Source organism: Typopeltis vanoorti, chromosome 16, assembly GCF_054136105.1.
Source record: "Typopeltis vanoorti isolate ZY-2024b chromosome 16, IOZ_Tvanoo_1.0, whole genome shotgun sequence".
NCBI lineage: Eukaryota > Metazoa > Arthropoda > Arachnida > Uropygi > Thelyphonidae > Typopeltis > Typopeltis vanoorti.
The window spans coordinates 74,473,215-74,489,137 of record NC_143564.1 but is presented as its reverse complement, the minus strand read 5'-3'; the positions used below and the strand labels follow the sequence as shown (position 1 = coordinate 74,489,137).

Below are 15,923 nucleotides of genomic sequence, written 5' to 3'. Positions count from 1 at the left end.
AAATCACTTGGCTTCTGAAAAATACTTTAACATGCAGAGACAAACAAGTTGTTGTTCCATTGTATCGAGCCTTGATAAGACCCCATCTGGACTACTGTGCCCAGTTATGGGCACCAGGGTTTCTTCGTGATGGGGAGGAAGTGGAGAGGATCCAGAGACGAGTGACCAAGATGATAGCAGGTCTGTGGAATGAACCTTATGAGAATAGGTTGAAGATTTGTGGGTTGCAGAGATTGGACGATAGGCGAAGGAGGGGTGATATGATTGGGACATTCAAATTACTGAAGGGTTTCTATAAGATTGATCCAGAAGATATTTTTGAAAATATGACTGGTGGTGGGAGGACTAGGGGTCATGCATGGAAGCTGGGCAAAAATGTGGTTAGCAGGGGTGTTAGAGCTAGGTTTTTTACTTGGAGAGTGGTGAATGAGTGGAATAAGCTTCCAGAGTCTGTTGTGGGTGCTACGACCGTGAATGAGTTCAAGGCAAGTTATGATAGATACTGTATCAATGTCGAATAGTTGTTCTTGACATGATGTTAGGGCCTCCCTCGATGAGTCTGTCGACTCCTTGGAGTTGCCCAGAACAATAATAATAATACTAGGAAAATTAAAGAAACAATAGAAAAGAATAGTAATATGAAGGTCCTAAGACGAACATTATCAGTTGTAAAAAAAGGAAATAGCTACTGTAAGAGGAAAAAATGGGGAACCTATAAAAAACAGAGATGCAATAATCAAAAGAATTCAGGAATTTTATACTGAACTCTATGAAGACAAAGACCAGGACATCCAAGAATCATCTATAGATAACTCGAGTGAGGAAGAACATGATGCCCCTGAGATCTTACAAGGCGAAGTGGAAATGGCACTGCGAGAAATGAAGAACAGAGAGGCTCCAGAAGAAGATGGAATTATGGTAGACTTCTTAAAACTGGGAAGAAGCCCTGTCCTCAAACAGCTGAGACTAAACTCTTTAATAAATGCCTAAAACAGAGAAAAATTCCAAAAAATTGGAATAATTCACTTCTAATATTAATTTTTAAAAAGGGCAATAAGAAATTAAAAACTGCAGACCTATAAGCCTACTCCCCACCATATATAAAGTTTTCACAAAAATTATAAATAATAGAATAAAATCTAAACTAGAGGGAAGGCAATCCTGTGAACAAGCTGGATTTAGAAAGAATTACAATACTTTGGACCATATTCACACATTAAGACAGCTCATTGAAAAATCAATTGAATACAATAAATCCTTAATAGGTATGAAAAATATATAGATATGAAATATAGATATGAAAAAGCATTTGATTCAGTTAAAACATCTGCAACACTAAAAGCACTTGAAACCCAGGAAACTGAAAAACCATATATTGAAACACTAAAACATATTTACAATAATGCAACTTCTGTAATTAAATTATATAAAAACAGTGAAAAGTTCCCAATACAAAAAGGCATCTGACAAGGTGACACCATATCGCCCAAATTATTTACAGCTGCACTAGAGGAAGTCTTTAGAAGTCTTAATTGGGAAACAAAAGGAATAGACATAAATGGAGAAATGCTGCATCATCTGAAATTTGCAGATGATATTGTCCTAATAGCAGATAATCTTGAAGATCTAGAAGAAAGTTTAAATCAGCTAAATGAAACCACCAGAGTAATTGGATTAAAAATAAATAGAGAAAAAACAAAAATAATGATGAATAAATATATTAACCATAGAAGTGTCAAAGTTGAAAACCATGAAATAGAACAAGTTACTTCATATGTATATTTGGGCCAATTGTTATCCTTTGAAGAGTGCCAAAGAAAAGAGATTCAATGAAGAATTCACCTTGGATGGATGGTTTATGGGAAAATGAGAGACATATTCAGAAGTGACATCCCTATGAGTCTAAAAAGGAAAGCTCTCGAACAGTGCATACTTCCTGTCCTAACATATGGAGGAGAAACATGGACTTTAACAATGTTGCTAATAGCTGATTTAATTGTAAAATAACCAGCAGCTTGGACTGGAAGATTCGGTTACTAAGGACTTGTTCAGACTCTTCCCATTCCTTCTCCCCCCCCCCCCCGCTAAGGTGTTGAAAGCCCTAAACAAAAAGCTGAGAACAACACAACATCGCATGGAAAGAAGCATAATAAAAATAACATTAAGAGATAGGAAGACAAATATCTGGATAAGATCTCAAATAGGTGTCATGGATATTGTAAAATACATTAAACAGGCTAAGTGGAGATGGGCTGACCATGTTGCCAGATGCAATGATGGGAGATGGACTAGAAAAACAACAGAATGGGGACCAACTCATCCCTGCCTAGAGAGCATACCCACTCTCCAACATGAGGCTGTAAGTTTGAATCTCACCGTTCATTTTTTCACTGGACATCAGCAGATGCCATATGGTTCTCAGATGCTCAGTGATGGACCACACAAGTCCTTGCCATATGGTCCTGTTGTATGCTTTTCTGGAGGCTTCAACTCTCTGAAAAGAAGTCCCCTCCAGACACACCATCCATCTCACTGATGGTCTGCCGAGAAGGTGGAGGGATGAACTGGAACAAAATTGCAGGAATGAGATGGAAGGGAGAGGCAGAAAACCTGAGTGATCTGGAAAATCATGGGGAAGACATTTGTCCAGCAGTGGACAAAACCAAAAGTTGAAGAAGATATCAAAAACCTATAAATATTTTTATATCATAAATCATTAAATAAGAAATTTCATAAATTAATAATTTATCCAGTTCATCTAGTTTTCCAATGTTAGGTAGGAATTTCCGATTCAAATAACAACCAAGACCGAAAATAATGTGGGGAAAAGATTGGAACAACAGCAACAAAAAAAATTCAGTTTGTTTTAGGCAGGAGTTCAACATGTTCCCCATTCCTCCCAGTTTTAGTTCAATCTTAAGATAACTCATCCCTGCCTAGAGGGCCATATCCACTCTCCAACAAAAGGCTGTGAGTTTGAATTTCACCATTCATCTTTTCACTGGACATCAGCAGATGCCATATGGTTTTCCTCAGATGCTCAGTGATGGGCCACACGAGTCCTTGCCATATGGTCCTGTTGTATGCTTTTCTGGAGGCTTCAACTCTCTGAAGTCCCTCCAGACACGCCATCCATCTCACTGATGGTGGGCCTTTAGTCTTTTATCAGGAACTTGACCTTCTATTAAAGTTTTAAGAAGCTCTCCTTCCATCCTTTCAATGTGTCAAAAGTATTTCAACCTTCTTTTATCAATACCCTTAAGGGGCCTTAAAGTTCTACTGATCCTTTCTAGTGCCCATCCATTTCTCTGCTTTTCAGTATATGATATCTTGAACAGCCTTCTGTAACACCACATTTCAAAAGCAACTTTGTTCCTGTGGGGAGGGAGAGAGAGAGAGAGAGAGATCCATCTTTCCAGATTTTAGACAAGTCTCTGACTTGTTTTATCCACCCCTAATCTTCTTCTGATGTCTTCTAAACAGCAATTCTTTGAATTAATAATGGATCCCAGGTACTCAAACTTACTGCCTTCCTCAATTCTTTCTCCATTAAGGTACACTTATTTCTCAGGAGCTTCCCTATCTGTATTCCCATTGAAAATTAAAGTACCTGACCTGAGCTGAAGTACTCAAAGAAGTATAACCATGAAAGATTCTTGCCTTAACTGTCTTCAGTATCACAACTACTCCATGCTTTGAGTCACCCAATGAATAAACAACTAGCTTACCATCATGTCTTTTGAAGTGATCTTTTTCCATTCCATCTAGTCTCTTTAATTCCCATGATGACAAATTTATAACTCTCCATCTCTTTACAGACAATATCAAGAGTACCCATCTGTAGATCCCATACCTATGTAAAGTTCTCCTCTAAGATTAATCTTATGTCTTCTGTATTCCTCATTCACAATATCACTGAGTTTTATTGGAGACTAATATACTTCTCACACAGGACCCTTTGTCTAAGCACTGAATGCAGCTCTGATTATTTTGCATGACAATCAATGCAGCATGAGATGTATTATAGGACACAACCATATTAGCATTTTGGAGTGAAGTCGCTGAAAGAAAAAAAAGTGGTAGGATTGCAGAGGCCCTTTGCACATATCTGGGTGGTTTTGGTCCCAATTCATTCCATGCTGGCCAGGGGAGTTAGGACTTTAACCTACTAGGTGAGGCAAATACCTAGGAGAGAAGGCGTAAAAATAAGATATTTTTAATTTGTTACATACTATGTTCGAAAAGTGTTCAACATTTTCTTTTTACTTTATCTTATTATTTCTTTACATAAATTAACTTTACTTTAACAGTTGTAGCTTGTCGTAATCTCGTTGCCTGAAATAGACTTTTTCTATTAATCCTTTCAGCCTATCAATTTAATTCTCCTCTCTCAAGGTCGTGACTATGCTACTTCACGTGTTCATATTTTAGAATTTAGGAATTGCCTCTGGCTGGAGGCAATTCTTTTGTTTAAACAGCTGGCTTTTACTCACCTTGATCTCTGAAAATTTATTTTTATTTACAACTGCATCATCAGAGATCATGTAGAAGAATTGCATATCTTTCCAACACTCACATGAAAAACATCCAGCACAACACAGAAATATCTCTAAATTTATCTCTAAGTCAAGCAACATTTAAATCTACTATTCATCAGTCGTGGTTACTATTACTCTTAAGGTCACACGGGTTCTGTCTTTTTATGAGAAGTGCATTGGTCAGGCAGAATCAGGCAAGTTATTTGACAAATAAAACAATTTATTCATGCTAAATCAAAGTACATAAAAAAGGTTTACACTACACATACAATTAATCCAACTCAAATTCACTAATCAAAACTGACATGGAAAAAACATAAAATTCACATGCCTGGTTCTCCAGTAGATTACTTAACATTTATCACTTAAGCTGAATGACTAATGCAATTAATTACGCTCACAGATAATTCAGACATGGGAGCAGACTTGCATATACTTTATATTAATTTAACTCAGACTATATATGATATTAGGCTTAACAAAAACTTTCACATATTATTCTCTCTTCATTATCAGAGTTCGCCGCTAGAGTGCCAGGGGAACGGTCGTATTTTCAGGGAGCTCCTGAAAGCTAAGTACAATTTTGAATGGAAATTAGAATAAATGTTAAAAATCATAACGTCATATTGTCTAAATTTGGTAGCTTGTTGTGTCTGTGTGATTTTGGTGTAAATTCCGTAAATTAATTTAGTCTTTAACGATACGTTTCATATATTTGAATATGGCGCCAATGCGACGTAAGATAATGGCGTCCAAAAATACGACGCCATTGTTCAAAAACTGTAGTGAGAGAGTTTGTCTGGTGTGATGTGTGTGGAATGTATGCATTCCCGAATGAGTCTGGAGTATGGGTTGAAACTGATAGTGGTGGGAGAATGTGTAGAAAGTGTATGCAAAGTGAAGAGTCGAAGTATGTGTCAGGTTGTGAGACAGTTATGGTTGAAGAAAGCCAGAATGCGAGTGAAAATAGTGGCTCGATAGGGAATTGCGGTGTACAAGATGGCAATGTGAGCGGTGATCTAAGAAAGAGTGAGAGCAATTATACAGAAAGAGAAAATGGTTTGAATGATAAAAAAAATGAGGAATTATTTGTAGGAAGTGAGATCGCTAGGCTGCGCGCAGTGATACAAGATGCGCAGCGGCAATTAGAGCACCTGCAAAACTCTTTCCAGAGTGATTCGGCTAACGGAAATAAACAGCGTGGGCGAGTTTCCGAAATGAAGGAGAGAGTATTGTATGGTGACTCGTTATTAAGAGGAGTAATAGATGGGAGTGTAACTAAATCGTACTTGCCGGGTGCGAAATTTAAGGATGTAAGTGAGAGCATTAGAGTGCAAAAACAGAGGGTGAAAGAAATAACAATTGTGGCTGGTATGAATGAATTGAAAGGTGATAAATTTTTTATGAGAGAGGACTTGAAAGTATTGTTAAAGGTAGCGAAAGAAAAGAGTGACAGAGTTAGAATGGTGAGTCTGTTACCGCGGTATGACAGAGAGGAGTTTAGAAGGAGGGCCATAATCGCAAATGATATTATGCACAGGTTATGCGGACGGTGTGGTGTGGAATTTGTGGACGTGTGGAATGAGTTTGATGGGCGAAAGGACTTATACAAGATGGATGGACTGCATTTGAATGGACTTGGTGTGCGGAGACTGGAAAAAGTGTTGCTGAATGAAGTGAAAATGGATGTGCAGAACCAGGGAAACTAGAACTACCAAGGAGGGGGGGGAAGTGGATATCCAGACATCAGTGAGACAGTTGAGTGTAAAAATGTATATAATGTACCTGAGCCAGCAATAAGAACAAAAAATGGGAATGGGATATTTAGAATAACGCATCAAGATAGGGGTGGGACAAAGGGAACACTGCAATTCATATATACTAATGCCAGGAGTATTAGGAACAAGAAGGAAGAATTTTTGGCCTTGATTGGCTCTTCCTGGCCACAGGTTATTGGCATTAGTGAAACATGGCTGACGGAAGATGATATAGTTAGTGGGATAGAATGTGTAGTTTACAGTATGTTTAGGAGGGACAGAGAGAATAAAATTGGGGGAGGGGTGTTATTGATGATAGCTGATGAACTGCAGCCAAGGAGAATTGAAGTATTGCAGGATAGTGAAAGGAGCTCATTTGAGGCTATTTGGTGTGAGATTGATACTGGCAGAATAAAATATACAGTTGGGTGCTGCTATAGACCAGGTGATGGAATAGATGGTGGAGATGGTATGCATAAACAAATTGATGAAATGAGTGGAAGGAGGGTAATTATTATGGGGGATTTCAACTATGGTAACATTGATTGGAAGGAGGAGAGGACACATGTGAGGAAGGAAATGGATTTTATTCAATTATTAAGGGATAACTATCTGAAACAGCATGTAATTGAAAATACTAGGGGTGTGAGAGTGCTTGACCTGGTAATAGTATCTGAGAATTTGACTGTAATGAATATGACCATGTTGCCACCTATTGGTGAGAGTGATCATAAGGTCTTGACCTGGGAGGTGGCTAAAGGTGTGAAATTTGTGATTAAGACAGGGTATATGTGGAATTACCGTGCTGGCAAGTATGACAAGCTTAGGAGATTGCTTGGATCAGTGCCATGGCATGTACAACTGCAAGGGCTGGACGTCGATAGAGCATGGGAAGTGATCAAAGAGCATTTACAGGAGGTTATGGCTGATTGTATACCTAAGGTCCGAATAGTGAAACAAGGAGGGGTTAAATGGATGAATAACACCATTAAGCTTGAGCTGCAAAAAAAGAAACAACTATGGAGGGAATTTAAAGAAAGGGGTGACCTGCAGGCACACGAACGGTATAAAGTACAGGCTAGAAGGGTAACGAGTGTGGTAAAAACAGCGAAAGCCTATTATGAAAGGAAACTAGCTATGCAAGCAAAAGAGAATCCCAAACAGTTCTTTCAATATGCTGCAAGCAAGAAAAAAACTGTACATGGCAAAATGATTTTAAGGAATGACGATGGTAAAGAGTTCACTGAACCAGTCGATATAGTGGAGTTACTGAGCGCGCACTTTGCAAAAGTATATCATCCAGGTGGTGACGTTGAAAAAATGAAGGAACCATTAGTTTATATGGGAATTGTGATGAATGAAGTGGAGGTGAATAGTCTATTACAGAACCTTAATGTGAATACATCTGTGGGATTGGATGGTATACCGGCACGGGTCTTGCATGAAGCGGCTAATGAATTATCAGTGCCCTTGACCATGTTGTTTAATCTGAGTCTCAGGTCTGGCTTAGTCCCGAAGGCGTGGAAAGAGGGGAAAATAGTTCCACTGCATAAAGGAGGATCCAAGACTATAGTTGCAAATTACCGACCGATCAGCATATCAGGAGTCGTTGTCAAGGTCTTGGAGAAAGTAGTCAAGGGAAAAATACAGGAATGGATTGATGAAAATGAGATACTGTACAGAGGACAGCATGGCTTTGTGAAGGGTAGATCATGCCTCAGTAACTTGCTCAAGTTTTATAACAAGGTGACGGCTGAACTGGATAAGGGAAATGGGTTTACAGTGATACTGCTGGACCTGGCAAAGGCGTTTGACAGGATACCACATGGAATTCTAATCCGTAAACTACAACATATGGGAATGGATATAGGGTTGGTGAGATGGATAGCTGGGTGGTTGATGGAGAGATATCAAAGAGTAGTTTATTCAGGAGTAGAGTCCAAAAAACAGCCTGTAACTAGTGGTGTGCCACAGGGTTCTGTTCTTGGACCACTGCTGTTTAATCTGTTCATTAACGATATAGGGAATGGTCTAAGTGGGACAGTTCATTTGTTCGCTGATGATGCAAAGTTGGGTAGAGCGATAGTGAATGCAGAAGATGTCAAAGTCTTGCAAGATGACTTAGATAGATTGGAGTTCTGGACTAAGGAGAATGGATGTCAATTTAATGTGACAAAATGTAAGGTTATGCATTTCGGAGTGAAAAGATTAGCAGCAGTATACCACATTGGTGGAACTGTACTCCAAGAGATTGATGAGGCCAGGGACTTGGGAGTGTTGGTGGATAGGGAGATGAAGTTTAGGGGACACATTGCGAAAGTAGCTAAATCAGCTCATCAACTCACTTGGTTGTTGAAAAATACCTTGACGAGCAGAGAAAAACAAGTTATTGTACCTCTGTACCGAGCCCTGATAAGACCTCATCTCGACTACTGTGCCCAGATTTGGTCACCTCGGTTCCTTCTTGATGGGGAGGAGGTTGAGAGGATCCAGAGGCGAGTGACTAAGATGATAGCAGGTCTATGGAATGAACCATATGAGAACAGGTTGAAGATTTGTGGGTTGCAGAAACTAGTTGATAGGCGAAAAAGGGGAGATAAGATTGAGACATTCAAATTGCTAAAAGGATTCTATAGGATTAATTCAGATGATATTTTTGAGATCAGGACTGGTGGTGGGAGAACTAGGGGACACCCATGGAAGCTGGGCAAGAGCGTGGTTAGCAGGGGTGTTAGAGCTGGGTTCTTTACTTTTAGAGTGGTAAATGAGTGGAATAAGCTGCCAGAGTCTGTTGTGGGTGCTATGACAGTGAGCGAGTTCAAGGCAAGGTATGATAGATACTGTGAGAATGTTGAACAGCTGTGTGAACATGATGTTTAGGGCCTCCCTCGATGAGTCTAAGGACTCCTGGAGTAGCCCGTGGTAATAATAATAATAATAATTATATAACATTATCTATTTCCTTATAACTCTGCAAACTATTTCACAATTATTTTTATAAATCAGCTTTCCGTCTTTACCACTGTTCTTTATGCTAACAAACAAAAAATTCAGCAATCTTTGCCATTAATTTCACATCTAGGAAAGTCTTATACAAAAGTCTTACTTGTTACTTTGTCATGCAGTTCATTACACAAGATCCTAGAGATCGTTGACACCTTCTTTTACTTTCCAGTGAAATTCACACACAGGCACCTTTTACGACATCGATGATACTTCACATGTGGAGATTGTCAAGGAATATAGTGGTGGGCCTCTGGAGAAGATCACCACTGCTATTATGAGCTTCCCATCATTGTCGCACTTTGGCTGGTGAGACGTGGATCCCTGTCCTTGAAACAGCAGGACAGGACACACACTCGAAACTCCTCGTAGCTAGAGCAGGAAAGGAAAACCAGAACTGGAAAGCCTAACCTCCAAAAGGCTTGCACCTGGAACCGAAAAGCCTCGCTCCTTCGATTCGTTCCCCCTTTTATTCTGCTCTCCCGACCTTGGAACTCATACAGATTGAATCGCCCAGATTTTTTGGAGGGCCACCCGGTGGTGGCTGAGTCAAGTCGGAAAACCCCATGTTTCGTTGACCTTTGCGAATTGCAATAGCCTCAGGGCTTATATTTTAATCCTGTCTGAGTCAATTCTTTGTCTGTACAATTTTCTTAATACAATTTAATTTAACTTTTTTTTTCAGGTTTATTACAGCCAGATTTTAGTATAAGTATTAATCAAATTACAAGTATAGTAAAATTAATTTCATTTTCCAAGTAAAATTGGTATAGAAGAAATTTTATTCTAAAATCCTTCTGTATAAGATTTTAGAAAGGCAGACTCCTACTGCATAAGATGAAATGAAACAGCAAAATAGGAAAGATTCACCCATAGCCTAGCCCTCGAATACTCTACTAGCATTGGAGGAAGGAGTAAGAAAAAAAGAAAGAAGCGGAAGGACCAGTCTACAGATAATATAACTGATGTGTATTAGAAGAAGCAAGGCATGGTCCAGCATCAGGTTCCTCGGGTTTGCCACTCCCATAATTACTAAAATGAACCCTTGAGAGAATGAATGTCACTATGACATAAATTACATGATGGTTTACACAGCAAATGAATTCTTTTTAGTTTCCAATAAGCAAAATACAAATGATAGATGTTAGAACAATTATTTTCCCTCTTGTGGGGCCCTGAATTTACTGAAGTCAGCTGGAGTTCAACCTTAAAATAATCCATGTTGGTACGGTTGGTCAAGTAATGGCATTTCCACTCTCCAACCAAATAGCTGTTAAATCTTACTATGGGCATGGATATTAGTTACTATCTTGAGATGGTGGTAGATGGATTTCATTGTTCAGTGCACCATTATGCTTACTAGAAACCCTGAAGTGCCTTAAAAAAAGTCCATGGTCCATGTTTGGTCTCTCAAGCAGGATTTCTAGATTGCCTAACCATTAGCAATCTTTATATCTCTGTATGTGGGGCCCACATATGGAGAAAAAAATAGCATTACTATAAATACAGCTAACTCTCAGTATAGCTAACAATGCCATAACAAACTCATAATAAACTACAGAAAAGTCCTGGGCAAAGTCCAGAGGTAGAGTGGCATGTTAAAAGAAGTTCACTATAGCACATTATCTACTATAAACAAGCTATTCTTACAGCCACATGAATTAGTTATAGTAAGAGTCAAATGCAATGGAAATTGGAACAATCAGTTTTCATGTCAGAATAGCTGACATGAACATATGGAAAGTTCATGTCACATAAATTCACTCTGTGTATGGGAGGCACATGTCAATAGTATTCCAACTTACTAAAACATTTCTGATAGTTTTATTTATAATGATTATAGGAAAATGTCACCAAATTTCTTTCCGTAAATGATTATGGAAATGTCTCCAAATATATTTCTTATGAAAAAACTTTTAACTAGTGGAATGTTTTTGCCCAGGATAAAAATAAAGATGCATAAATTATTTCAATATAATTCCTAATTCCTACTTGAACTATTAAAATTCAGTTTTGTATCTTGTCATTATTAAAAGAAATTCATAAAGAATGCTGTCAGCAATCATTAATAAAACCAAGAACACAATATCATTTACACACAGTACCATTTAAGAACATAGTTCCATTTACATCTCTTGTGAATGGAATAAATTAATGCAAGGCAATTAGGAACAGACATGAATTATTTATATACTGCAATTTCTCTCTCTCTCACATGTACACAAAAACACACATATACATGTAAAGTGAGTACCATATAATAATGCTTTGACAAAACATTTTAACACACACAAAGGAAATTTGAATTTATTAAAAACTCCTATATATTTCACTCACTGCAACATGAGCAGGTATACTAAACTTTTTTTTTTTTCAAATTATATTATGTCTACCACACATTTCTATAAAACATCTTGCATATGCACCCCTCCCACACATGCACACATATAATAAATAGACATAAATACTCACTAACTTCAAAAAATTCTCCAGTTCATCAATAGAATCATGAAGGCTTTTTGGAATATCACCTCTAAAACAAAAACAATATCATATTAAGAAACAAATCTTGATGGTAATTTTTACTGATTTAATAAAATAACATATCACACAAACATATAAAAATGCACCACCACCAATTGCCAATACTTAGTCATAACTGAAAGATCAATTTTTGAGAAATCTTAGTTGCCATATTGCCAAAGCACTGAAAATTAATTTCGATTACATTTTTCGATTAATTTCGATTTTTTTTAAACTGTATTTATTACAGTTTAAAAAAAAAATCATTCAATATTTTAACATTCAAAACAATGCCATTCTTAAGATGCAAAATAACACATTAACAAGATGGCATATGGTCAATTTGACCATATGCCATCATCACAAAAACTACTATGCAATAACTTTAAAGTAAACAGTTACAGATACCTCCAATATTTCAACAAAGCCAAATTGGCATTGTCAGGGAACAAAGTATACTATATGTGCACACAGGCACTAATAGCAGCTAAATGAGGGTAAAGATGCACAACCAAATTGGCCCTAAAGTCATAAATATCATCCCCTGTTGGGCTAAAATTGGTGGGCTTGGCTGTTGGATTTGAGGATGAGTGCTTCTGTTTATCTCTGTAAAGAGAAATGTGCCAATTGTGTTTAAATAACTTGTATTTGTTTGTTTATGTATGTATGTGCACATTTGTTGCCATAACCTTACAGTGGCACAGTACTGTTCTCACACCAATGTTGTGTAAATTTAGAAGAGTTCAATCTGACTGGTGCATTGACTTTTTAACTTCGTTTCCTTTAGAATATAAGAACTGAACTCAAAAACAAATATATCAGTGGCGTTGCATGCTCATTTCGGTTGGGTGTGCTGTCATGTGGGTTATGCAACATGAGCTACAAATTTCACATCAATTTGACCACATGCATGGGAGTGCGATTGCAGAAAATTTTCCAGGGAGGGGGAGCAAAGCTTGGAGACAAATAATTACCTCAATAAACGTCTTTTAGTATTTTTTGATGTAATTATTAATCAATCGATGGAAACTATAAATACAGTACATTATTTTCATTTTACATCAATTTTAATGATCTTAATTCTTGGAAAAAACAAATTGACTGGAGTATTTTATTAAAAATCAACTAGTTAGTTAATCCCAAAATCCTAAATTAAATTATATTTCAGTTTAAAAGCAAAAAAAAATCATAAAACTAACAAGTAAAATAATATTAAATTACATACACTTACCTTTTAAAAATGTATTTTTCTGTTTAAATTTGTTTCACTATAAATTTACAATTCACACTTCATTCACTCACTAGACACTGAGGGCAAATAAACTGGTCTCGCTGTTCACAAATCAGAAAAAGATGAACCAAAAACAGGAACATGTGTTTTATTGCTGAAATAAAACATGTATTCTATAGCTACCCTGCCATGGGCCGAAAGAGAAAGAGGCCAACTCATAATAAAATTTTAAGACAGACAAAGCATCCCAGGGTTGAGGGCATAAGATTACATATCTTCACTTTTACGATTATAATAATTTGTGGAATTTTTTACTCAAACCCGAAGGAAAGTGCCCTGTTTGCCCCCCCCCCCCCCAAAAAAAAGCAATCGGAAGACTTTGGTAAGAAAATAGAAAGTAAATATCAGGAAGGCAGGAAAATGTTCTGGAGGCTATTGAAAGAAAGAAAAAAATAGGAATGGAGGAAAAAGTACTGTAAAAGAAATCAAAGATGATAAAAGTGACATGAAAACTGAAGATAAAGATATTCTAGATGTTTGGAGTAATTACTTTGAAAGATTATAAATGAAACAAGTAATGTCATCAGGTGATAGAAAATTCCCAGTAGGAATGCAGCCTCAAAGTAGAAAGAGTCATCAAAAACCTGAAATATGAAAAGCTGCTGGAGTAGATGAAATTAAATCAAATCAGATGTGCTCAAATATGGAGCCATAAAAGTTTTACAGTGGCTGCATTGTATAATTCAGAAAGCCTGGTCAGAAAGTCGAATTCCAGATGATTGGAGCAGAGCTCTCATAGTACCCATCTATATAACAGCAAATAATACTGAATATGAGAATTACAGAGGTAATTCTCACATTCAGTATTATTACTTACATAAATTATTCAGTATTACTTACATAAACATTCAATAGGGAAAGTTTATGTAAGTATACTGAGAAATGAATAACTGTGGAAGAGAAACTTGGTGAAAAACAAGCTGGGTTCAAGCCAAATAGAGATCGTCAAGATCAGATTTTCACTTTAAGACAAAACGTTGAGAAATCTTGGGAATCTAAGTTTTGTTGATCTGGAAAAGGCATATGACAAAGTGCCAAGAAGAAAGCTTGTCAAAACACTACAGTTATATGGTGTAAATGGGACATTATATCAAGCAACACATAGTCTCTATTTAAGCTGAAGGAGGTACAGGAAGATGGTTTGATGTAAAATCAGGTGCACATTATCTTCACTGTTATTCGTTATCTGTATGGAATACATTATGAAGGAAAGTGATAAATTTCTATCAAAATTGGTGACTTCAATCTTAGCTCTTTAAATCCAGCACAAGTCTGCAAGTTTCCCTGACTAAACTGTATAACTGACGTAATAAATTTGGTACTGAAATCAGCAATAAAAAGACAAAGACAATGAAAATAGGCAGAAACAATGAACACTTCAATTGTATCCTGAAAGGTGAACCTATCATCATATCAATCCTTCTCCATCCACTGTTGGTGAATGATCTCCTCTGCATTTCTTGGTCTCTGATCCATAAGTTCAGTCATTTCCCATTGAATGACGTAGTTCATTTAACCACCTTGCTGATGGTCTGCCAGGTCTTCTTGAACTTTCTCGTACTTGCCATTCTGTACAAATGTTTTGTCTAGTGCAATGTGTCCTGCCATCTCCATATTTTTTATTTTATTTCTTTAATGGAGCCATTAAAGAAATAAATATCTACAGATATCTTTTAATCCTATTTTTTTCCTGATATCTATGTTTACTTTATCTATTCTTTTTATACCTAACATTGATCTTTCCATGTTTCTCTGTAGAGCCCCTAATTTATTTTCCAGACTTAATATGATGTTCCAAGTTTCTGCTCCATATTGTTATAGCTGATATGACGCATTATTCATATGCTTTTCTTTTTAGAGAGGTATGTTTTCTTTAAAAATTTTATTGTAGTCTCCAAATTGTCTTCATTCTTGGTTTATTCTTTTAAAGATACCAAGCAATTTTATAAGCTAGTTTTTAATCCTTTTTTTTCCCAAGTAAGCAAACAAACAAGTTAGTCAAGTTTGCACCTGCACATAGTGCAAGATTGAGGCAACTTGTGGTAAAGGTGGAGTAAGCTATGATCACTGTCCTTAGTATTTTCCCCTAACGCAAAGCACATCCCCTTCCAGAGATGTATGATGCTATGCATTAAAGGCAGGGGCCACTAATCAGACCGGTTTCGACCTTTATTGAGATATCATCAGCGGGAGCCAGACCTAAAAATGCAGGCAGAAGTAATACAGAGATCATAAATTTTACCTAAACAAGTTGCCACAAGGTGCTTTGACTTCATTAAATAAAAATCTCAGAATGAGAGTAAGATGTAGAAAGTTTTTCACGTTGGGTGTATATATGTTAAAGATACCAAGCAATTTTATAAGCTAGGTTTTAATACTTTCTGTTTTTTCCCAAGTAAGCAAAGAGACAAGTTTGTGCCTGCACGTAGTGCAAGACTGAGGCAACTCGTGGTGAAGATGGAGTAAGCTATGATCACTTTCCTTAGTATTTTCCACTAATGCAAAGCACATCCCCTTGCAGAGATATATGATGCTATGCATTCAAGGGAGGGGGCCATTACAAAGACTGGTTTTGACCTTTATTGAGGTCTCATCAGTGGGAGCAAGACCTAAAAATGCCACGGTTGAAGTAATACAGAGCTTATAAATTTTACCTAAACTATTCTACCTAAACTCTTTGTTTAATTTCATATTCCCAATTTCTATCTATGTTAATTATTTGATTTGATTGGGTTTTTTTTATTTGATTATTTGAATTATTTGGGGGTACTTAAGGGTCAAAGCTGTATAACTGAGAGGAGACCTCCACAT

At 37.0% G+C, this 15,923-nt stretch overlaps 1 protein-coding gene across 1 annotated transcript in view; it reads right to left on the bottom strand.

Moving 5' to 3' along the window:
• Positions 1–15,923, bottom strand: part of LOC150098133 (NBAS subunit of NRZ tethering complex-like) — a 1,063,858-nt gene that overhangs the window by 539,549 nt on the left and 508,386 nt on the right. Inside the window, exon 28 of the mRNA XM_090406267.1 lies at positions 11,775–11,831. Coding sequence (XP_090262393.1) covers positions 11,775–11,831 — 57 coding nt within the window. The remainder of the gene's footprint in view (positions 1–11,774; positions 11,832–15,923) is intronic.